We start from the raw sequence: 24,710 nt of genomic DNA, 5'->3' as shown, positions 1-24,710 counted from the left end.
TGAGGCAAATAGTGGTAACAAGGCAGGAAGTCCTAGAACGTAGACAAACTGCAAACTAACAAGTCACAGGGACCAGACGGTATTCATCCTAGAGTTCTTCAAGAACTCAAATGGGAAATTGCTGAACTTCTAACAAAGATAGGTAATATGTCCCTTCGATCAGCCTCTGTACCAGAGGACTGGAGAATGGCCAATGTAACACCCATTTATAAAAAAGGTTCCAGGGGGGACCCAGGAAATTACAGGCTAGTTAGCTTAATGTCTGTTCCGGGTAAATTGGTGGAAAGCATTATTAAAGATAGAATTGTCAAGCGTATAGAAGGGCAGGGTCTGCTGAGCAAAACCCAACATGGCTTCTGTAAAGGTAGGTCCTGTCTCACTAACCTATTAGAATTTTTTGAAAGCGTCAATAAGCATGTGTAAAGGATGAGCCTGTGGACATTGTGTAAGTCCTCTTATGGATTGAGAGCTGGCTGAAAAATAGGAAGCAGAGAGTAGGAATCAATGGTCAGTTCTCACAATGGCGGGATGTGAGCAGTGGGGTCCCTCAGGGATCTGTGTTGGGACCGGTGCTTTTCAACCTGTTCATCAATGACCTGGAGTTGGGGTTAAACAGTGAAGTAGCCAAGTTTGCAGATGACACCAAATTATTTAGGGTGGTTAAAACAAAATCGGACTGTGAAGAGTTCCAGAAGGATCTCTACATCCTGGAAGAATGGGCATTAAAATGGCAAATGAGATTCAATGTGAGCAAGTGTAAAGTGATGCATATTGGGGCAAAAATGGGATGTACGGATGGGATCTGTACTGGCAGCGACAGATCAAGAAAGGGATCTTGGGGTGATAGTGGATACCTCAATGAAGATGTCAACCCAGTGTGCGGCTGCTGTAAAAAAGGCAAATTCCATGCTGGCCATAATTAGACGAGGAATAGAGAATAAAATTGCTGATATCATACTGCCCTTGTACAAATCTATGGTGAGACCACACTTGGAATAGTGTGTACAGTTCTGGTCACCGCACCTAAAAAAGGATATTACAGAGCTTGAGAAGGTGCAGAAAAGAGCAACCAAAATGATTAGGGGACTGGAGCAACTGTCCTATGGGGAGCGGTTAAGACGCTTAGGGCTGTTTAGCTTGGAAAGAAGGCGGCTAAGGGGTGACATGATAGAGGTCTATAAAAGTAAGCATGGTTTGGAGAGAGTGGACAGGGAGAGGTTTTTCTCCCTCAAAGCTGGAGGGTGACAGATTCAAAACTGATAAAAGTTGGTGATGGCTGCCAACTTGGAAGGCTTTAAGAGGGGAGTGGACATATTCATGGAGGAAGGGTATTCATGGCTATTAGTTAAAATGGATACTATTCATGCTGCATACCTATTCTCTCTAATATCACAGGAGCATGCCTATTATATTAGGAGCTGTGGAACACAGGCAGGATGGTGCTGCTGCAGTCATCTTGTTGTGGCTTCCTAGAGGCACCTGGTTGGCCACTGTGTGAACAGACTGCTGGACTTGATGGGCCTTGGTCTGATCCCATAGGGTTTTTCTTGTGTTCTTATGGCTAAAACATGTTCAGTTTTATTCAGAGGGTGAAATATACTTTTATTCAGAGGGTGAAATATACTTTAATCAATCAGCCACTGTAGGCTGATTGATTAAAGGATCATGAAAAAGGACCTAAATGGTTTAGTAACACCTGTGTTTGGAAATTCAATAATCCATGCTAAAAGATGAACAAACATTTAGGGATCTTGAAGTGGAAATATTATGCCTTTAGGGCAGTTTTCAGGGGCTTGTTCACAAAGCAAAGGGGGAAAATGAAGGAAGAACTCTTAATAGATCTAAAAAGGCATGAATGGGAGCATAAAGAGAATAGTCCTGGAGTTACTTAGAGATAGGACAAAATCTGAAGCAACAAGTACATTATTTTTACTTAACAGACTCTGTCTGAATATGCAAATAAATCAGGAAGAAATCTAGCTTGTCTGCTATCTCAAAGATCCAACCAAATTAAAATAAGTGCAATTAAAGGTAGAGCAGGTCTACTGCTGGACACAGGAGGAGCTATCAGACACCAAAAATAGCTGAAAATTTTAAATTACTTCTTGGCAACATTGTACCCATCAGCTAACACTGCTGAGTCTGGAGTAAATTATTTTCTTCAAATAGTTAAGATTCCAAGATTGAAGGAACCCATACAGCATTCTTAGACCAATCTATTTCATTGGGAGGAAATCCAAACTACTGTTAAATCCTTAAAAATGAATAAACCCCAGCTGAATTTTATGTCAGGCCAGGCTGTTCCGATTCCCTTCCTCTCGGGCATTGCAACTCCCACCTGAAGTCAGGGTCCAATGCTATTTTCTTATTATTTATGTTGTTTATTGTCCACCTTTCTCACTGGGACTCAAGGTGGATTACACAGAAGGGCAGATCACAATGGAGAGCTGTGTTAGTCTGACTGTAGCAATCAACAGGATGGGACATTCAATAAAGGTTGAAATAGGATTCAGGTTGTAGAACCAACCAGAAATCTAAAAACAGAATTGACACAAAGAGCATATAAGTGCTAACACGACATGTTAAATCATGCAAAATCACACAACAGGTTTCAACCCACAGCAAAACTATATACAGTGCTACTTGTGAAAGATTTTGTACACTGCTGCCGTATTTTCAAAAACCTAGCTTTCTCTTTTGATGACTTGTGCCTGCCACGGAGTAACTTGCTTTCCATTGCAAAACAGGGGGAGGGGTGTTCAGGAGTGAATTCGATCCAGGTTTCCTTTTAAGTTTTTTACTCTGCAACTTGAATTTTCCAGAGTCACTGGAAAAGACAATTCACAGTGGGTAGCCGTGTTAGTCTGTCTGCAGTAGTAGAAAAGAGCAGGAGTCCAGTAGCACCTTAAAGACTAACAAAAATATTTTCTGGCAGGGTTTGAGCTTTCGTGAGCCACAGCTATCACAGGTATCTGAAGAAGTGAGCTGTGGCTCATGAAAGCTCATACCCTACCAGAAAATATTTTTGTTAGTCTTTAAGGTGCTACTGGACTCTTGCCCTTTTTGCCTACTGGAAAAGACAGTCATGCTAGGAAAAGTTGAGGGCAGCAGGAAAAGAGGAAGACCCAACAAGAGATGGATGGACTCAATAAAGGAAGCCACAGCCTTCAATTTGCAAGATCTGAGCAAGGCTGTCAAAGATAGGTCATTTTGGAGGACTTTCATTCATAGGGTCGCCATGAGTCGGAAGCGACTTGACGGCACTTAACACACAACTTGAATGAGCTGGCCTCTCCTCCAGCCCCTCCCAAGGGGCCCGTATTTGCATCTCTGTAGCTCCATTCTTGCGCCATCCGAATGCATTCAAGGTCTTTATCTCGTCTACGCGCGTCATCCTAATGCAATCAGGATTGTACCGCTGAAAACCAGCTCCAACCCACCCACCCTCCACCAGTCCCAAAGGCTCTCCCTTGCAGCCCCGTCTGTGGGGGTCGTTCCGGAGGGCCCTCGCCTTTCCCCAGCACCCAACCCTCCCGCCTTTGAAGGTCTAGGGCAGCAGACCGTCGGCTCTGCCGATCTCCAGCCACCCGAGGAGAAAACCGAGTTTCTTCGACCTCTGTCCCCTGCAAGCCATGGCCCCTGCTCGCAAGAAGCCTTTGAAGAAGAGGATCCGGGCGGAAGCCTTGTGCTACGCTTGCGAGTGCGCTTACACCGACCCGGTGGTCCTCGACTGCGGGCACAGTTATTGCCGGGCTTGCGTGGAGGGGATGCTTTTCTCGCGCTGCCTGATCTGCTTCAAGGAGTTTGACCGCAGCCGCCTGACCCCCAACCGGAGCCTGTCCGGCCTGGTGGAGATCACGCAACAGCTGCTGGAGGCGGAAGGCGAGGAGAGGCTCCCCAAGAAGGCTTACTTCTGCAAGGAGGAGAAGGCCATCATCTGCCAGACGTGCTGCGCCTCCGAGGAGCACCGAGACAAGGACCTGACCCTTGCGGATGTGGCTGCGCGAGAGTACAAGGTGATTTCGGGTGGGGGGAGGCTCCCCCATATTATTTCCTGGGTGAATAATCGAGCCGAGGGAGTGGGGTAGTTAATGCTGGGGAGGGCGACTGGGGCCCAGTAGCTTCACCTTGGTGTTGTGTAATGCCCTGGAGTCCAAGCTCCCAACGCAGTCATTTTTCTCCAGGGGAGCTGATCTCTGTGGTCAGGAGTCCCCTTGTAAATCTGGGAGATCTCCGCCCCACCACCACCACCACCTGGAGGTTCACAACCTTATGCTTTTCACTCTCCAGTTCGGGACATTCCTGGAGATTTGGAGAGGGGGGTACCTGGGGAGGATAGAAATTGGGAAGGGGCTCAGTGGGGTTGTAGACTAAATTTGCCCTGCCTGGATGACCTCTTCGCCTCTGTGGTGTTGCCGTGGCGTTATTCTCTAATGACTTGACTCCCTAAACGTTTTGGGGAATGGTTTGGTTCGGCTCCAGAATGAAATAACAAACGACGTTGTGGCAATGTGCAGATTTCTAAATGCAACATGACTCCAGTGATATCGGAACCTTGTTTGTTGGCTTCCTAGAGGCACCTGATTGGCCACTGTGTGAGCAGACTGCTGGACTTGGTGGGCCTTGGTCTGATCCAGCAGGGCCTTTTTTTTATGTTCTTATGAATACTAGTCATGATGCATGCCTATTCTCTCTAGGATCAGAGGAGCATGCCTATTATCTTAGGTGCTGTGGAGCATAGGCAGGATGGTGCTGCTGCAGTCGTCTTGTTTGTCGGCTTCCTAGAGGCACCTGGTTGGCCGCTGTGTGAACAGACTGCTGGGCTTGATGGGCCTTGGTTTGATCCAGCAGGGCTTCTCTTATGTTCTTATACCATAGAATCCATCCTCCAAAGCTTGCATCTCCTCCAGAAGAGATGTTCTCTAGCTTGGAGGCCAGCTGTAAGCCGGAAAGAATACTGGGCCCCACTTGGAGTTTGCTGACTGTATTTTCACCCCAATCAGGACCCGAGATGGTTTATTACAGGGAGACAGTAAAACCCCTGAAGGGCACTGATATGTGGGGTGAGATGCAGACATGTCCTTCAAACAACCCCTCTTAAGGGAATTCGCTGGTGTATGTAGTAAACCTGTGAAAAGCAACTTAAGCTAACCTTTTGTTTCCTCTTCAGATTTATATGGAGGAATGCCAGGAGAATCTGGTGAAGGAGGAAAAAGACGTTAAGGCTAACAAAGCAGCTCTTGAGTCAGAGACTCTGTACTATTTCGTAAGTGTGACTGTTTCTGGGAAGTGAACAAATTTGGGATCCAGTTTTGGGGGGGTTGCAAATGTAGACTGCTGCAAGGCTCACAAGCCAAGAGGCAACCCTGCTTCTCAGAAGCATCGTTTGGAATGGCCTTCCGCCCCTTAGAAAATGTTGTTCTACAGGCCAGCCCTTGCGAAGAGTCCTGAGGAGACTCTTCTCCACCCCCAGTGTCATCTCTGTGAAAAGTTAGAAATGCCCTTTCTGTGGCATTCAGAAGACTGACGTGTTGATGCTGCGTTGGATTCATTATGCCCCTGGCCCTGGTTAGCATCAGGAGTATGTGGTCAGCATGCTGGGATGGGCCTCAGTGACCCCTGACCCACAACTGTCCTGTTGGTTTGGGCTAAAGGGGACAGAGATTGCCTCAATCAGGAACAGTGCCGCCTGTCTGCTCTGTCCCTCATTCTCTGGGTACCCTGTGCCCAGTGTCCATCAATGGCCAGAGTCAGAGCAGGGGTGGACAAGGCTCCTCCCCATCCTCTGGGCAGCTTGCTGAAGGGAGAGGGCAGGTAAGAAATATGGCTGCCTCTCCTTACTGGCCTGTTGCTCTGACTAAAGAATCCACACTGCCACCCAGAGAAAGAAAGCGGTAAATTTCTGTTCCTCCTCACCTGATCATATACCTGACTGGGGGGGGGGGGGGGGTTGAAACAAAAGCCCCTTCCTTGTGAGCAGACAGTGAGAAGGAGGCCTGCCAACAGGGACATCTGGAGAAAGCCAGTGTGGTCTGACTAGGATCAGGAAGACCTGGGTTAAAATTTTCTCTCAGCCATTAAGTTCAGTGGGTGACTTTGTGGCAGGTGTTCCCAGTTTAGGTCACCTCATTGAGTTGTTTGAGAGGGAAATAGAAAGGGGGGGTTATATATGTTGCCTCAAGCTCCCTAAAGGAAGGGTGGGATCAAAATGCCCAGGAAACTGGTAGACATCTTGGCCCTCCTGCTGAAAACCAGAGCAGGCCTGTTTCCCTGAGATCACGGAGCACTTCAGAGAGTACCAACAAATCACAGTGGTAATGGACTGACACAGCTTTCATTCCCCATCTTTTAATCTCCTTGTTTCAGACGCGAACAACAGCAGCGTGGAAAAAGACAAGGACAGAGTTCAAAAAGATGAAGGAGTTTCTGGAAGTTCAAGAGAGACAAATGCTGGCTCAGGTGATGGAGGTTTATGAAGAGATTAAAAGGGACAAGAAAAAGCAGCTCTCTGCTCTTTCCAAGAAACGGTCCTTTCTGCAAGATCTCAACTGTGACATGGATGAGGCTGACTGCCTGCCACCAAGTGAATTTCTGGAGGTAAGACGCTGGCAGATGTATCCCAGCCTCTGTTATGTACCAGGACATCTGAGAGAAATAGGACCACCTTGGTGGGAAATATTCCAAATGAAAGGGTTGTTGTTGTTGTTTTGTTTTACTGGAAGAGAATCAGCTTTTAAATCCACCATTCTGCTAAATGAATTTTCCCTTACATTTCTCCCAGTTATTTGAGTTTCTTTCAAGGTGCTTTTCCACACCCCTTTCTATTACATATAGCCTTCAAGGCAGCTTACAAAATCTGTCAAAATATAACGGACTTATTTTTATTTCATTTCTCTCCCCCCCCCATTATTCTCCCAGCTGGGCACCCCAAAGCACCTTACATCATTCAGTCCTCTATTTTATCTTCACAACAGCCCTGCAAGGACTGTTGTGAAGTGTCTCCCCTGCCTGCAATGGCCCCAGTGATGGCAGTTGGGAGATGGAGGAAGGGAGTCCACAGCCACCTGTATATTATGGGGTGGGGGGTTGAGGGAGTTAGAGCCCTCACTCACTTTGTCCCAGATGAATGGCAGAGGTTCATAGGGGTTTTGGCCTCTGTTTCTTTTTTAAAAAAACTTAAGTTGATGGCCTGGCCCTAGGGCTTTGCCTGGTAGGGGTGCATGAGGGGTGGCCGCTGGGTGAAACATCTAAACAAGAGTGCACTTCAGGAAAGCAGAATGATAAATGCTGCATTCCCTCTTTTTCTCTCTCTCTCTAGGTTATTGGAGACCTCTTGCAGATGTAAGTGAACTCTGTGAGCAGAGGGGGGCTATCAGTGGCACCCAGTCATTTTTCCTTCGTGCTTTGTGATAATAACCTCATGTGAGAGTTGATAGCAAATCAGGCTCCTGGGAAGAGAAAACGGGACCCCGTAGGCTCCAGCATTTCACAGGTGGAAATGGGGACATTCTTTGGTATTTCTGATAACCCCTATGAAGGAGCACGGCAGGCTAAGCATGAAAATACTATATGCAATTCAATGATTAACAATGCACTTTAAAATTATAATACATTTGGAAAAGATTGGCTTTTCCAAGGGAAGGGACTTTGCATCCCATTTTCTTTTCAAAGTGTTTGTATGGTAGCCCTAAGTTCTTGTTCCCAGGACCCTGTTTTTAATTTATCTTCATCAAATTCATGTGTTGGGTATCTCCAATGTTTCTTTCATATATTACTTCTGTATGTTAAGGGAGAAGGGTGTGTTTTCTCCTGACATGACTTGCACTGTGAGTCTTTTCAATATACCGGTATATATTATATATAAATACTTTTAACTCTTTGCTCAATGGCTGGAATATTCCATAAGCCGTTACCTGGCTGGCCCAGGCTAGCCTGATCATGTTAGATCTCAAAAGCTAAGTGGAGTCGGCCCTGGATAGTACTTGGATGGGAGACCACCAAGGAAGTCCGTGGTTGCTACACAGAGGCAGGCAATGGCAAACTACCTCTTGCCTTGAAAGCCCCTTGAGGGGTCGTGGCAAGTCAACAGCTGCTTGACAGCACTTTCTATACCCAACTTCTGTAAGCAGAAGGACTTGCTTTTCCTTCCCAAATAAAGCTGCCTTATACTGATTCAGACCATTTGTATTTCATGGTCAGTATTGCCTACTGGCACACGCTCTGTTCCAGAGTCTCCAGAAGAGATCTTTCACATTACCTGCTGTCCTGCTGAAGATCTGAATGCCAAGTGGTTGTTGTTTTTTTCTTGTTTCTTTCTCCCAAAGTACTTCTGTCTTTCGCTGCTTCTCTGGACTTGCTTGTTTTTTGGGCTTTCTGGTGTTATCTTCCTTTCTTTTCTTCACTAGTAATTGTGGATACTGAGTTAACAGGGTGTTTTGTGTGTGTATTTATCTTTCAGATATGACGAGCGGGAGAAGGTTCAGCCTCTGGGGTCTCTTTCTCCTGAGCTGCAGAGCAAAATCTTGAGTGTTGCTGATATCAACACGTTTCTGCTGGGTGCCATGAAGTGTTTCAGAGGTAAAATAGACTGGTTCCAAGGTTTTTTACTCTGGGTATTGCTTTGGTCTAAAAGTGAGGTTGGCTTGGAATGTCTTGGAATGTCAGCCAAACTGGGGAAATGTGGGATTAGATCTCCAGTCAAAATGGTTTGTGCAACCTTAAGGCAGAATTGCATTCTACAGAATTTTGTTGTTGTTGTTTTAAATCTGTCACTCTTGTCTACCTGTTGGTACTTCACAGTCAAGCATTGTAGTACCCTATTATGGGCTTAGAAAACCTGGCAAAGTGTAGTTCCTAGGAATCTTTGTGTTGGGAACCTCCTGTTTGTTAGGCTTTGGGAGCTAGTGAAACCCTTTCCATGTTTTCATAAAATCAAGGATTCATTCTGTTACATTTATTGTTCTTTCTACCTACCCACCCACCCACCTTGGTCCTTTGGTAAAATGGATATGCATCCATTTCTGAAGTGAAACCTGTAAGCCCATTATGTACCTGACTGGGAGCCCAGCTGGGGGAGGGGGTCATGTTTGCTGCCCTCTTTGGTGGAAGGGAAGGAGACAGACATAGCAAGTAATTCACCTCTAGTAACAACACTTGTGCCAGTGATTCTTGGGTTAAATTTGAATTAAGGGCAGGCTGAGAATATTAACTAGCATTTGTTAACTGTGGCAAAGGCCTGTGAATGACATGAGCAGAAATTACTTCCTTCTCACCTTTCTATAATTCTACTAGAACACAGGTTGATTTTCCTTCTTCCCTTCCCCTTTGTCCTTCTCACCATACTACTAATTTAGACTAATTAATATCCTATTGAATCAGTGGTAGAATTTGCTTTTGATCAGTATCTCTTGATTACAACCTGAAATATCAGCTTTCCACTCTGATGTCGGGTCCCCCCCCACCCAAAACCCAGAATGAAGTATCTGTAGCTTCATGTTTTGAAAGTATTCACATTAGAAGACAGCTATCAGTATTTGTTGGGGAATCAAAGTCAGGGTGGGGGGAGAATAACCCCCATCCGTTCTTCCAGCTTTTATTTAATCATACACATAGAATAAGGGGGGAGGGAGATAATATCAACTGATCCTTTTTTTGTGACAACCATTGCTACAAGAATTATAATGTTGTGTCTCATCTCCTGTTACCTTTGCTTCTCCAGAAAACGTGTCAACTGGACTTCTTCGGCACAGAGGTAAATTTGGGGGACCGATGAAGGATCAAATTCACAGTAGGGAGTGTTGTATTTCAATTCACATTGAACAGTTCAGTCCTGGGGACTTAGGAACGATAAAGGGGACTTAGGAACCATAAATGGGAAAACTACGAGCAGGGGGAAAGAAGAATGAGGGAGTGTTTTTATGCCTCTCTAGATTTTGGTATAGTGCGTTTAAATAAGACCATAGTCAAGGGTTGGAACTCCCATGTTGGGGGGAGTTGGGGGAAACAAACTTCCAGTTAGCCTAGATGACTGCATTCTGACAGCGTGGTGAACCGGGAGCTGGCCTCGAGGCATTTGGTGATGCTCGGCAAAGGGTGAGAAAGGAGGGAAGCAGGGCAAACATAAGAGTCTGCCTACAAGCTGGGTTTGTGCCTGTCAAGAGCAAATGTCAGGTTATCAGTAACATCTGAATGCAACCAGTGCAAATTCCAGGTGGGCTAGGGGGGTTCGACTGTGGAAGCAAATCCCTCTACCGCTTTTGCTTAACTTAACTCTCCTCAACATTCTAATAGGAGTGACAACTCCGGATACAAACGGAAGTCATCCCTCCATCGACACGTCCGAGGAACCTCAATCTGTGAGCAACTTGGACTAAATTCAGCCCACCAATCCCTGGCATTGTTGCGTGTTTGCACTCCACTTTTATTTATTTTATCTTATTAAACTTATATCCTGCCCTCCCCGGCAAAAGCCGGGCTCAGGGCAGCTCACTTTGAAGGTGCCTGTGCCCCAAAGTGGTCTTAAAACGTTTCAAGAAATAAATGACAAAGGTAGGGGGTATGAGGTGCTCAACAAACGACATCTCAATGCCCCCCTTCCCCTGAGAGGGGAGACCAAGAGGATCCAAGAGAGTCTGAACTGTGCTAGGGGCAGGGGGGGCTGTTTTCAGCAATTGAACACCCCCCACACACAAAATACAAATACACTTGTTTGCTCTGACTGTTTCCTTATGATGTCGTAGTCCTCACATCTCCTGTGATACAAATTTTGTAAAACATTTTCAATAAAATACTTTTGAATTACAATATTTTTTCTTGTTAATTCACACAACTTAAAAAAAAAACTAGAACTCTGACTAGTCCAAACCATAGATCCCTGATACTGTAGTCCATTCCCTTCCAGATGCCATGGCTGCCTAAACTGCTTTGCATTGGGCTGGAAATTTAGGGGCTTGGGAACTGAGACTTGGGAATGTTCAGTCTGGAGAAGAGGAGGTTGGGGGGGCATGATTGCTGTCAAGTATTTGAAAGGCTGTCACTTAGAGGAGGCTTGGGAGCTTTTCCTGTTGGCAGCAAAGGATAGGACTCACAATAATGGGTTTAAATTGCGGGTGGAAAAGTACTAACTGGATATTAGGAAAAAAAATTTAATGGTAAGTTAACAGTGGAATTGGCTGCCTAGGGAGGTGGTGAGCTCCCCCCTCACTGGCAGTCTTTAAGCAGAGGCTGGACAAGCACTTGTCAGAGATGCTCTAGGCGGATCCTACATTCAGCAGCGGGTTGAACTAGATGGCCTGTATGGTCATCTGCTGAAGCTGGAGGGTGAGAGATTCAAAATAGATTGAAAAGAATTATTTCTTCACACAATGCATTGTCAAATGGTGGAACTCCCTGCCCCAGGATGTGGTGATGGCTGCCAACTTAGAAGGATTTAAGAGGGGGAGTGGACATGTTCATGGAGGATAGGGCTATCTAGGGCTACTAGTCAAAATGAATACTAGTCGTGATGCATACCTATTCTCTGTAGTATCAGAGGAGCAAGCCTATTAGGTGCTGTGGAACACAGGCAGGATGATACTGCAGTTGTCTTGTTTGAGGGCTTCATAGAGGCACCAGGTTGGCCACTGTGTGAACAGACTGCTGCACTTGATGGGCCTTGGTCTGATCCAGCATGGCTTTTCTTATGCTCTTATGCCATGCAAGTCACTCTCTCCAGAGAGATTCTCCTTTTTGGCTTCAAAACAAAGCCAATTCTTTTATAATTATGATGAAATGATCCAGGGCTCTGAAGATGACCCGAGTGGTTGAGCAAGGTGGTGTTACAAATCTCAGGCTCAGAAAAGGCTGCAACATTTTTAGCAGAAGGATTTCAAAGGAATTTTTTAAAGAAACTTCTGAGTTGGAATTGGTATGCAGATTTTATACAATCAGTCTTGGACTGAAGAAGGACTGAGAATTGTTAGCTCACTACAAAGAGTGTTTGTCCTTTAAAATTTAGGCACACCTAAATTCCTCAAGCTTTGTTAACTCTAAACTGAGTTACGCAGCAGCTGAGAGTAGTTCACACCTACTGACTCAATTTGATCTAACCTGCCCCACCCTGGGAAAGTGGGCCTTCGGGTTTTCCTCCCCCCATCCTTTCTTTGTCTGTTGGTAGCTTTGTGCATGTATATCTTTGTCATCTTTATTTCCCCATACATTTGGGTGCCTTTAAAGTTCCATAAGACTTTGTTATCTTTAAATCCTCAATTTTCTAACATTTTATTTCCTTTTATATCCTGCCTTTCTTCCATTGAAGTCAAGTGGAGTTCCTTTTTATTTTATTTAAAAAATTATTCTAAAAAATAAAAAGAGCCTTGCTGAATCAGACCAATGTCCCATCTATTCCAGGATCCTGTTTAATAAAATGTCCATCCAGTTACCCTGGAGGGCCAAAACAAAACAAATAGCATAGGGCCCAAACAGGGGGGGTTACCGGACTTGTATTCCCAGCGATGTATTGAGTTTGAAAACGTTATAAAAAACACTGTTCGCACTTTGTTTGGCCCCTTTAGCTGTGAAGACGTCTTCCAACCATTTACAAGCCGTGGTATCAAAAAACCCTTTTAAAGCAATGTTTTTTATAACATTTTCAAACTCTTAATACTTCGCTGGGAATACAAAGTGCGGTAACCCCGAGGGTTGTCACCTTTTAATGTGGCCCCTCTGGCTGTCCCTGTGTTAACATGATATGATAAATCATGCAAAATTACATAACAGGATCTAACCCACAGCAAAAGTATACACAGTGGCCATTTATGCATGGGAGGTTTTGCTTTTGATTGGCCACTGTCTGGATGCACATTTCCCCCATCCCAATTCTCAAAACTCATCAATAAGCCCCCATGTAGAGTTCTGAGAATTCGGATGGGGGAAATGCGCATCTAGAGAGCAGCAAAACCAAGGCCAAAAAATTCCACGCATAAATGGCCAGTGCGACTTGTGAAGCGTTTTGTGCAGTGCTCCCCTAGTTTCAAAAACCATATTTCTCTCTGGATGACTTGTGCCTGCCACGGAGCAACTTGCTCGCCATTGCAAAACAGGGGGAGGGGGTGCTCGGGAGTGGATTCGATCCAGGTTTCCTTTTTGGTTTTTCCACCCTGCAACTTGAATGAGCTGGCCTCTCCTCCAGCCCCTCCCAAGGGGCCCGTATTTGCATCTCTGTAGCCCCTTTCCCGAGCCATCCGAATGCATTCAAAGTCTATCTGTCTCGTCTACTCGCGCCATCCCAACGCAATTGTACCGCTGAAAAGGCGCTCCAACCACCCACCGTCCACCAGTCCCAAAGGCTCTCCCTTGCAGCCCCGTCTGTGGGAGTCGTTTCGGAGGGCCCTCGCCTTTCCCTAGCACCCAACCCTCCCGCCTTTGAAGGTCTAGGGCAGCAGACCGTCGGCTCTGCCGATCTCCAGCCACCCGAGGAGAAAACCGAGTTTCTTCGACCTCTGTCCCCTGCAAGCCATGGCCCCTGCTCGCAAGAAGCCTTTGAAGAAGAGGATCCGGGCGGAAGCCTTGTGCTACGCTTGCACGTGCGCTTACACCGACCCGGTGGTCCTCGACTGCGGGCACAGTTATTGCCGGGCTTGCGTGGAGGGGATGCTTTTCTCGCGCTGCCTGATCTGCTTCAAGCCCTGGTTCCCAACCGGGGGTCCATGGACCCCCAGGGGTCCACGAGAACTAAATTAAGGTCCGCAAAACAAAGTTCTAAACCCATAATAAATTAATATTTTCAATTAAAAGTTCTCTATTATTAAAATGTATATATTCAAATATTATTCTAAGTTTAATGTTTAACTAACAGTTATGATTAAAGTTTATTTTCAAATTCTCGGAATTTTTATTTTGAACCTTGGGGTCCCTGCACCGAACAAAAAAGTGGTCCCTGGTCAAAAAAAGGTTGGGAACCACTGGCTTCAAGGAATTGGACCGCAGCCGCCTGACCCCCAACCGGAGCCTGTCCGGCCTGGTGGAGGTCGCCCAGCAGCTGCTGGAGGCCGAAGGCGGGGTGGGAGACGAGGAGGAGCGCCCCGAGGGGGCTCACATCTGCCAGGCGTGCGGCGCCTCCGAGGAGCACGAAGACCTGGCCCTTGAGGACTTCGTTGCGCGACAGTACAAAGTGATTTTTGGGGGGGGGTGCGGGGGGAGGCTCCCCCATATTATTTCCTGGGTGAATAATCGAGGAGTGGGGCAGTTAATGCTGGGGAGGGCGACCGGGGCCCATTTAGCTTCACCATCTAACCGGAAGCCCCGATCCATACATTTTAGTTCATTTCATTTCATTAACCTTTATTGGCATGCCAAAAGACAGAGACAAAACAACAATATACCTCCAAAGGGCAATACATATAAGTTACAAGTCGGGTTAATAAGACTTTTCTTGTTCTTTAAGAGCTCCTGTAAGAAATTCAGCCACGGTAGCCATAATTTTAGGATCATGATCACTCAAGAGAAATTTGCATTTCACTTCATTACTCCTGTATCTTTTGTACTGGAGCAAAGTAAATAGCAGTTTATCCCGCAGAGTCACATAGAAGGGGCAGTCTAAAAGGATGTGGTCTATTGTATCCAACAAATTTAAACCGCATGTGCATAAGCGTTCATGTCTAGGGATCTGAAGGTAGAGCATCCTAGATGGGAATGCGTTAACCCTAGCTAATAGAAAAGCGCGGCGTTGAGAAGGAATCTCTCAAGGATAGACATTGGGAAGGGGCTCAGTGGGGTTGAGATACCATGGAATCCATCCCCAAAGCTTGCATTTCCTCCAGGAGAGGTGTTCTCTGTAGTTTGGAGGCCAGGTGTAACCCCGAAAGAATTCTTGCCCCCACTTGGAGGTTGTTGTATTTTCACCCCAATCGGGACCCGAAATGGTTTATTGCATTGTTTTTCCTAACTCCAACTGATCCTCACAACAACCGTGGGAGGTGTAGGTTAGGTAAAGAGAGAATGACTGACCTAAGGTGGGCATATGAACCCTCGGCTTCCCAGATTTTAGTATGGTCCAGCTTTGGGTACAGATCTCTCTGCCGGGTGAATATGAGGTTGAAAAAAGTGTGGCTTGGCTCATGAAAAAACACTCTTTAGAAGCCGTTCACCTGAAGTGTGGTTTGTACACTGGGGGGGTGGAGGGAATGGGGAATGTTCTTCCCCAGACCCTCGAGACCATTTTCCAATTGATATAGTCCAGTTTGATATAGTCCAGCCTTTGTAGACTCAATTCTCCCCACTTGGCTATGAAGCACACTGAGCCCCCCCATAGCCCCCCACTTTCTCTCAGCTAAACCTGGCTGACAGGGTTATTATTGTGAGAATAAAATGGAGGGGGGAGAACAACTTACGCTGTCTTGACCCTTGGAAGAAGGGTAGTTTAATAAAGCATCGTAATAAATAAAATCAGCTAAGATGGGATACAGTAAAAACCCTGAAGGGCACTGGTATGTGGGGCGAGGAGTAGACATGTCCTTCAAACGACCTCTCTGAAGGGAATTCACTGGTGTATGTCGTAAACCTGTGAAAAGCAACTTAAGCTAACCTTTTGTTTCCACTTCAGATATTTATGCGGAAATACCAGAAGAATCTGCTGAAGGAGAAGAAAGATGTTCAGGCTAACAAAACAACTTTTGAATCAGAGTCTCTGTACTATTTTGTAAGTGTGACTGTTTCTGGGAAGTGAACAAAGTTGGGATCCAGTATATGGGGCGGGGGGATGCAAATGTAGACTGCTGCAAGGGTCGCAAGCCAAGAGGCAACCCTGCTTCTCAGAAGCATTGTTTGGAGTGGCCTCCCGCCCCTTAGAAAATGTTGTTCTACAGGCCAGCCCTTGGGAAGAGTCCTGAGGAGACTCTTCTCCACTCTCAGTGTCATCTCTGTGAAAAGTTAGAAATGCCCTTTCTGTGGCATTCAGAAGACTGACGTGTTGATGCTGCGTGGGTTCATTATACCCCTGGCCCTGGTTAGCATCAGGAGTATGTGGTCAGCATGCTGGGATGGGCCTCAGTGACCCACAACTGTCCTGTTGGTTTGGGTTAAAGGGGACAGAGACTACTTCAGTCAGGAACAGTGCCACCTGTCTGCTCTGTCCCTCATTCTCTGGGTACCCTATGCCCAATGGCCAGAGTCAGAGCAGGGGTGGGCAAGGCTCATCCTTCTAGGCAGCTGGCTGAAGGGAGAGGGCAGGTAGGAAATATGGCTGCCTCTCCTTACTGGCCTGTTGCTCTGATCGTAAAGAATCCAAAATGCCACCCAGAGAAAGAAAGCGGTACATTTCTGTTCCTCCTCACCTGATCGCATACCTGACTTGGGTGTGTGTGTGTGTGTTTGAAACAAAAGCCCCTTCCTTGTGAGCAGACAGGAGGAGTGTTGGGAAATAGACAGCGAGTTTTGTCTATGTCAGGACAACAAAAAAATAGTTAACTGTTTATATTGGTTTGCATGGTATTGGGGAACAGTACTGGCCGCTTAGCCAATGTTAATTGGTCAGTTAAGCTGGTTTTGGTCATGGGACGTTCAGTCACATTTCAAGAAGCAGGAGTCAAACTGCCCTTTTGTAGTTAAGAGAGACTTGCTATGATGAAACACTTCTTCCTCAAGTTATGAGCCACGTGTCAGCAAGAGTTAAAGAGAAAGGAACAGTAGTTAGGATCTGTTATTTTATATCCCAAGTTTACCCTCCCTTTAATATAGTAAACATTTGTTTTGTAAAAGAAAGCAACGTGTTTAGAGTTTTTGTCTGTGTTTGTGATCCATAATCCACAAGATCACAATCTTTTCGCATTTAATCTCAACAAGGAGGCCTGCCAAAGGGGACATTTGGAGAAAGCCAGTGTGGTCTGACTAGGATCAGGAAAATAAGTTCAGTGGGTGACTTTATGGCAGATGTTCCCAGTTTAGTTCACCTCATAGAGTTGTTTGAGAGGGAAATAGAAAGGGGGGTTATGTATGTTGCCTCAAGCTCCCTGAAGGAAGGGATCAAAATGCAGGAAACTGGTAGACATCTTGGCCCTCCTGCTGAAAACTGGAGCAGACCTGTTTCCCTGAGATCACGGAGCACTTCAGAGAGTACCAACAAATCACAGTGGTAATGGACAGCTTTCTCTCCCCATCTTTTCATCTCCTTGTTTCAGACGCGAACAACAGCAGCGTGGAAAAAGACAAGGACAGAGTTCAAAAAGATGAAGGAGTTTCTGGAAGTTCAAGAGAGACAAATGCTGGCTCAGGTGACAGAGGTTTATAAGGAGATTAAAAGGAACAAGAAAAAGCAGCTCTCTGCTCTTTCCAAGAAACAGTCCTTTCTGCAAGATCTCAACTATGACATGGATGAGGCGAGCTACCTGCCACCAAGTAAATTTCTGGAGGTAAGACGCTGGCAGGAGTATCCCAGCCTCTGTTATGTACCAGGGCATCTGAGAGAAATAGGACCACCTTGGTGGGAAATATTCCAAGGCAGAAAGGGTTGTTGTTGTTGTTTTGTTTTACTGGAAGAGAATCAGCTTTTAAATTCACCATTCTGCTAAATGAATTTTCTCTTACATTTCTCCCAGTTATCTGAGTATCTTTCAAGGTGCTTTTCCACTCCAATTTCTATTACATATAGCCTTCAAGGCAGCTTACAAAATCTGTCAAAATATGACTGACTTATTTTTATTTCATTTCTCTCTCTCCCCCTGCCCCATTATTCTCCCAACTGGGCACCCCAAAGCACTTTACGTCATTCGGTCTTCTATTTTATCTTCACAACAGCCCTGCAAGGACTGTTGTGAAGTGTCTCCCCTGCCTGCAATGGCCCCAGGGATGGCAATTGGGAGATGGAGGAAGGGAGTCCACAGCCACCTGTATATTATGCAGTGGGGGATTGAGGGAGTTAGAGCCCTCACTCACTTTGTCCCAAATGAATGGCTGAGGTTCATAGGGGTTTAGTCTCTATTTCTTTAAAAAAAAAAATAAAGTTGATGGGCTGGCCCTAGGGCTTTGCCTGGCAGGGGTGCATGAGGGGTGGCCGCTGGGTGAAACAACTAAACAAGAGTGCACTTCAGGAAGGCAGAATGATAAATGCTGCATTCCCTCTCTCTCTCTCTCTCTCTCTAGGTTATTGGAGAACTCTTGCAGACGTAAGTGAACTCTGAGCAGAGGGGGGCTATCAGTGGCACCCAGTCATTTTTCCTTCGTACTTTCTGATACTAACCTCATGTGAGAGTTGATAGCAAATCAGGCTCCTGGGAAGAGAAAACGGGACCCCATAGGCTCCAGCATTTCACAGGTGGAAACGGGGACATTCTTTGGTGTGTTTTCTTCTTACATGACTTCCACTGTTAGATCTCAAAAGCTAAGTGGAGTCGGCCCTGGATAGTACTTGGATGGGAGACCACCAAGGAAGTCCGGGGTTGCTACACAGAGGCAGGCAATGGCAAATTACCTCTTGCCTTGAAAGCCCCTTGAGGGGTCGTGGCAAGTCAGCAGCGCCTTGACAGCACTTTCTATACCCAACTTCTGTAAACAGAAGGACTTGCTTTTCCTTCCCAAATAAAGCTGCTTATACTGATTCAGACTGTTCGTATTTCAAGGTCAGTATTGCCTACTGGCACATGCTCTGTTCCAAAGTCTCCAGAAGAGATCTTTCACATTATCTGCTGTCCTGCTGGAGATCTGAATGCCAAGTGGCTGCTCTATCACTGAGCCACAGCACTTCCCCAAACCAGTCTTCTGAATGCTTTTCTATCATGCTGAGAGTTTTGTTTGTTTGTTTGTTTCTTCCTCCCAAAGTATTTTGGTCTTTCTCTGCTTCTCTGGACGTGCTTGTTTTTTTGGGCTTTCTGATGTTATCTTCCTTTTTCTTCACTAGGAATTGTGGATACTAAGTTAACAGGGTGCTGTGTGTCTGTGTGTGTATTTATCTTCCAGGTATGAAGAGCGGGAGAAGGTTCAGCCTCTGGGATCTCTTTCTCCTGAGCTGCAGAGCAAAATCCAGAGTGTTGCTGATATCAGCACATTTCTGCTGGGTGCCATGAACTATTTCAGAGGTAAAGAAGACTGGCTCCAAGGTTTTTTTATTTTGGTCTAAAAGTGAGGTTTGCTTGGAATGTCAGCCGAACTGGGGAAATGTGGGATTAGATCTCCAGTCAAAATGGTTTGTGCAACCTTAAGGCAGAATTGCATTCTACGGATTTTTGTTGTTGTTTTAAATCTGTCACTCTTGTCTACCTGTTGGTACTTCAAAGTCCAGCATTGTAGAGGGGAAAGGCGTGCTCTTTAATGAAAACCTCATTCCCAATCTGTTTTAGCTCTCTTTGTATTGGCCTTGCTGTTTGCGTGATCAAAATAGATATGTCAAAAGCGCCTGTTTGGTCAGTATAAATAACTCTTCTCGGAGGATGGCGGTTGTGAGTATGGCCCCTTAACTAGTGCAGCTAACAGTCCTTCAATCTGCAGCAATTAGCAGTAGAGACTGGCACCCCCCCCCATACACACACACACACACACACTTATTTTTCTGAACTTTTAAAAAGGGCTTATGGAACTCAGGCTTTTTAATGTATGAAGCCTCTGAAATCTTAGGCAACCTCCAACCATTAAACATCAGGGGGAGACCAATGTCCCTTTCCTTGACAAAGACTGGAGGCCTTCCCATCCAACCTCTTTCCCCATCATTCTTCCCTTTTCTTTCCTCATATTTACTGTCTGGCAAAAATGACAGGGGAGGACCCTATTATGGGCTTAGAAAACCTGGCAAAAATGTAGTTCCTAGCAATCTTTGTGTTGGGAACCTCCTGTTTCTTAGGTTTTGGGAGCTAGTGAAACCCTTGCCTTGATGTGGAAACACTCATCTTGTTTTAATAAAATCAAGGATTCATTCTGTTACATTTATTGTTCTTTATTTATTGTTCTTTCTTTCTATCTACCTACCCACCCACCTTGGTCCTTTGGTAAAATGAATTTCTGAAGTGAAACCTGTAGGCCCATTATGTACCTGACTGGGAGCGGGGGTGTCATGTTTGCTGCCCTCTTTGGTGGAAGGGAAGGAGACAAAAAAAGCAAGTAATTCACCTCTACTAACAACAATTGTGCCAGTGATTCTTGGGTTAAATTTTAATTAAGGGCAGGCTGAGAATATTAATTAGCAGTTGTTAACTGTGGCAAAGGCCTGTGAATGACATGAGCAGAAATTACTTCCTTCTTGCCTTTCTATAATTCTACCAGGTTGATTTTCCTTCCTTCCTTCCCCTTTGTCCTTCTCACCATACTACTAATTTAGACTAATAGATATCTTATTGAATCAATGGTAGAAATTTCTTTTGATCAGTAGCTCTTGATTACATCCTGATGTGTTAGCTTTCTACTCTGATGTGTCCCCCCAACCCGGAATGAATGATCTGTATTCACATTAGCAGAAGACAGCTATCAGTATTTGTTGGGGGATCAAAGTCAGGGTGGGGGGAGAATAACCCCAGCTTTTATTTAATCATACACAGAGTAAGGGGGAGGAAGATAATATCTACCGATACATTTTTTTTGTTAACAACCATTGCTACAAGAATTATAATGTTGTGTCTCATCTCCTGTTACCTTTGCTTCTCCAGAAAACGTGTCAACTGGACTTCGTCGGCACAGAGGTAAATTTGGGGGACCGATGAAGGATCAAATTTACAGTAGGGAGTGTTGTATTTCAATTCACATTGAACAGTGCAGTCCTGGGGACTTAGGAACGATAAATGGGAAAACTACGAGCAGAGGGAAAGAAGAACGAGGGAGTGTTTTTATGCCTCTCTCTAGATTTCATTATAGTGCTTTTAAATAAGACCACAGTCAAGGGTTGGCACTCCCATGATGGGGGGAGTTGGGGGAAACAAACTTCCAGTTAGCCTAGATGACTGCATTCTGACAGCATGGTTAACCGGGAGCTGGCCTCGAGGCATTTGGTGATGCTTGGCACAGGGTGAGAAAGGAGGGAAGCAGGGCAAACACAAGAGTCTTCCAACAAGCTGAGTTTGTGCCTGTGGTTATGTCAGGTTATCTGTCACATCTGAATGCAGCCAGTGCAAATTCCAGGTGGGCTGGGGGGGTTCGACTGTAGAAGTAAATCTCTCTACCACTTTTGCTTATCTTAACTCTCCTCAACATTCCAATAGGAGTGACAACCCCGGATACAAATGGAAGTCAACCCTCCATTGACACGTCCGAGGAACCTCAATCCGTGAGCAACTTGGACTAAGTTCAGCCCACCAATCCCTGGAGTTCTGACCTTGCCTGGATGATGTGCAGTTGTGTATTTCATCGGTCGCTCCTGGCATTTTCATGTGTTTGCACTCCACTTTCATTTATTTTATCTTATTAAACTTATATCCTGCCCTCCCCGGCAAAAGCCGGGCTCAGGACAGTTAACTTTGGAGGTGCCTGTGCCCCAAAGTGGTCTTAAAATGTTTCAAGAAATAAATGACAAAGGTGGGGGGTACGAGGTGCTCAACCAATGACATCTCAATGCCCCCCCTTTCCCTAAGAGGGGAGACCCAAGAGGATCCAAGTGTGTCTGAACTGTGCTGGGGGCAGGGGGGGCTGAACACCCCCCCCCACACACAATACAAATACACTTGGAACAGCATTGCTCTCTTCATTCTTGGCAGCCTTTTATCTCTTCTTTTGACTGCAAGAAACTGTCAGTCTTATTCTGTGCCCCAGTGGCAGTAAAGTCTACCTCAAAGGGCTCTAGTTAGTCCATCATTCCTGCTTCCAAGTCCCCCTTTCTTTCCCCACTTTCCACCCAGGCCCACACCAGCTATGCAGATGCAGACACTTATACTCCTGCATCTAATTAAGTGGGCACCAGCCCTTGCAAGCAAAATTTCTCCAGAAAACGTGGTAAGCACTATGCAAATCTTTGCTGCTTTTGCAACAAGATTAATACAGCCACTGCTCCTGCCCTTTGTCATTCCTTGCTGCTACTCAGGGCGTCTAGGCAAAACCTCTATGTTCAAAGAGGCCATTTTGCTTTTTGCATAACCTGTCAACAAATGATTTGAGCTCAGCTAGCCCCCCCCCCAAAAGTACACTTGTTTTCATACTTATTGTACAAAGAGATCCATCTTTAGAAGTTAAGCAATTCCTGGTGCCAGTGTCTAAAAGAAAATGTAGCTGGTAAAATTCCACCTTTCTGGCTTGTTTGCCCTGAACATTTCCTTATGATGTCATAGTCCTTTACATGTCCTGTAATGTGATAACTGAATTTTGTAAAACATTTTAAATAAAATGCTTTTGTACTAAAATATTGTTTTCTTGTTTATGCATGACTTTAAAAAAAAACTGCCATCAAGAGGAAGTAAGTTCGGTCACAGCTTGCCTGCTTTAGCTCAGGAAGGAAGTGGCTCTTTTTCCCTTTGCGTCCCCTTTTCACTCCTGACAAGCTAAACTGCAGGAAACAGAGAAGCAGCAGAAATTTAGGGGCTATTGACTAGGGAAACAAGCTGGTGGGGGGGTGAGGAAGAGGAGAAAGACTTTGTGCCCCTTAATCTGTTGTTTCTTCCCCACATCAGTATTGTCTATTCCATTTTTATCCTCCCCTTCTCCCCAGGAGTTTAGAGTTGTTACACATGGTTCTCATCCCAAAGTCTTCACAACAACCCAGTGAGGTAGGTTAGGGTGAAAGAATAACAGGCCCAAGGTCACCCATGAGCTTCATAGCTGAATGGGGATTTTTCTCCTCCCCAGAATATTGACCACTACACACTAGAGCTCAAGCCAGTAATGGCTGTCTCAGTTCCACAAATTACGCTTAAGCATGACATCCACATGTCAGCTATAGTACTTCCTTGCCCTATGAAAATTGAGAATTTACACCGTGAAATAAGCTTTGGACTACTCCAAACCGTAGATCCCGGATACTGGCAGACTGTTCCCTTCCAGATGCCATGGCTGCCTCAATTGCTTCGCATTTGGCTAGAAATTTGGGGACTTGGGAGCTGAGGGACTTGGGAATGTTCAGTCTGGAGAAGGTTGAGGGGGGCATGATTGCTCTCTTTAAGTATTTGAAAGGCAGTCACTTAGAGGTTTGGCAGCTGTTCTTGTTGGCAGCAGAGGATAGGACTCACAATAATGGGTTTAACTTGCGGGCGGAAAAGCACTGGCTAGATATTAGGATTTTTTTTTTGTACGATAGGTTAACAGTGGAATCGGCTACCTAGGGAGGTGGTGAGCTTCCCCTCACTGACAGTCTTTAAACAGAGGCTAGACAAACACTTGTCAGGGATGCTCTAGGCTGATCCTGCATTAAGCAGGGGGTTAGACTAGATGGCCTGTATGGCCCCTTCCAACTCTATGATTCTAAGAGAGAAGGGCCACATGAATTCCACCATACTATGAAGGTGGCATGGTATTGCCACTATAATTCCCATGGATGCCCACTCTGTGGTCTCTGGAAGGACCGAATGCAAATAGGATAAACAAACTGGACTGCTGAGGGACAGCTGCCTGGATATTATTTCATGTATACCCCACTTTCTCCCCAATGGGGACCCCAAGCGGCTTACATCCTCCTCAACCATTTTATCCTCACTACAACCCTGTGAGGTGCGCTAGGCTTGAGAGAGAATGACTGGTTCAAGGTCACGCAGCAAACCTCTATGCAGGGTGGAGCTCCGAACCAGGGTCTCTGAATTGTAGTCCGGCTCTGTAGCCAGTACACCACACTGCCTTCTTGATATAAGGTCCTAGTGTGTTTCCGAGCCAGGATTGAGACACGGTAAGAGCAACGGGAAGCCAAATCTTTAATTCAGCTATATATCTCAACACATTAATAACATTCTCAAACATCTCTATACACATCACACAACCCCTAACCCCCACCCAAAAACAAACTTGCATATACAGGAGAATGAGGTGTGCAATGAGGGGCAAAGTCCCGAGGTAAAAGAATGGACTGCACCACTTGAGATTGCAGGGAGTGGATTTCTGTTTGTGGGGAGATGTTTAGTCCTCCATTCTAACAGAAAACGAGCCCAGCAAGAAAGGAAGATTCTGCCTCCTTTCTTTGTTTTGGGAAGGTTTTTTCACTTTTCAGAATATTTCACTTTAGGGGAGTATTCCAAAATGGCCCGCACTGAAGAATAGTCCATCCTGTCACCTCAGTCCTCTGCCCACCTCATTCCCCTGCATGTGTGAACCAGAACTGAAAGTTTCTTCCTAAAAGGGGGTGACTGTGTCTCTCGCGTCTCATTTTGGAATAACTGCCCCTGCCTATACATCAGGTTTCCCTTCTCTTCTTCGAACTGCATACCAGACTCCTTCTGCGCTGTGGGTCAAACTGTTCTCCATTTTAGATCTGGACTGAAGCTGAGATTTTGCCTGGAACGTCACATCAGCTTTCCTGAATAGTAACCACAAATTAAGTTTTGATTGCTCACATCTCTCCTCAGCTGAAGAAGAGATGGTGAGGCAGGGGAAAAAGAAAAGGAGACTGCAACCAGGACTGGAAGTCATAAAGGCTAGAACCTGAATGGCCAATGGGATACTTATTTAATAATTTGTGTATGGTTGTTAATGTTAAGAAAAGAAGACTCAATTTTAGTTAGTTTTGGTGGAAGCCTGCAAAGGCTTTTGCAGACCTGTTGGAGGTCTGATCAATAAATGTTGTTTTTAGGTTAATAACCTCTATCTGAAGATTAACACCAGCAAAGGCCTGTGAGTGAGGCTAACTG

At 45.5% G+C, this 24,710-nt stretch overlaps 1 protein-coding gene and 1 pseudogene across 1 annotated transcript; both read left to right on the top strand.

Moving 5' to 3' along the window:
• Positions 1-3,632: 3,632 nt before the first annotated feature.
• Positions 3,633-10,373, top strand: LOC130472974 (tripartite motif-containing protein 12A-like). Its single transcript, XM_056844483.1, has 6 exons — positions 3,633-4,016; positions 5,171-5,266; positions 6,367-6,597; positions 7,319-7,341; positions 8,459-8,577; positions 10,291-10,373. The coding sequence occupies exons 1-6, from the start codon at positions 3,633-3,635 to the stop codon at positions 10,371-10,373; spliced, it is 936 nt and encodes a 311-aa protein (XP_056700461.1).
• Positions 10,374-13,494: 3,121 nt separating this feature from the next.
• Positions 13,495-24,697, top strand: LOC130472963 (tripartite motif-containing protein 12A-like; annotated as a pseudogene).
• The last annotated feature ends 13 nt before the right edge of the window (positions 24,698-24,710 follow it).

Source organism: Euleptes europaea, chromosome 1 (assembly GCF_029931775.1).
Source record: "Euleptes europaea isolate rEulEur1 chromosome 1, rEulEur1.hap1, whole genome shotgun sequence".
Classification (NCBI taxonomy): Eukaryota; Metazoa; Chordata; class Lepidosauria; order Squamata; family Sphaerodactylidae; genus Euleptes; species Euleptes europaea.
The sequence above is the reverse complement of the archived record's forward strand: the minus strand, read 5'-3'. Positions and strand labels throughout refer to the sequence as shown.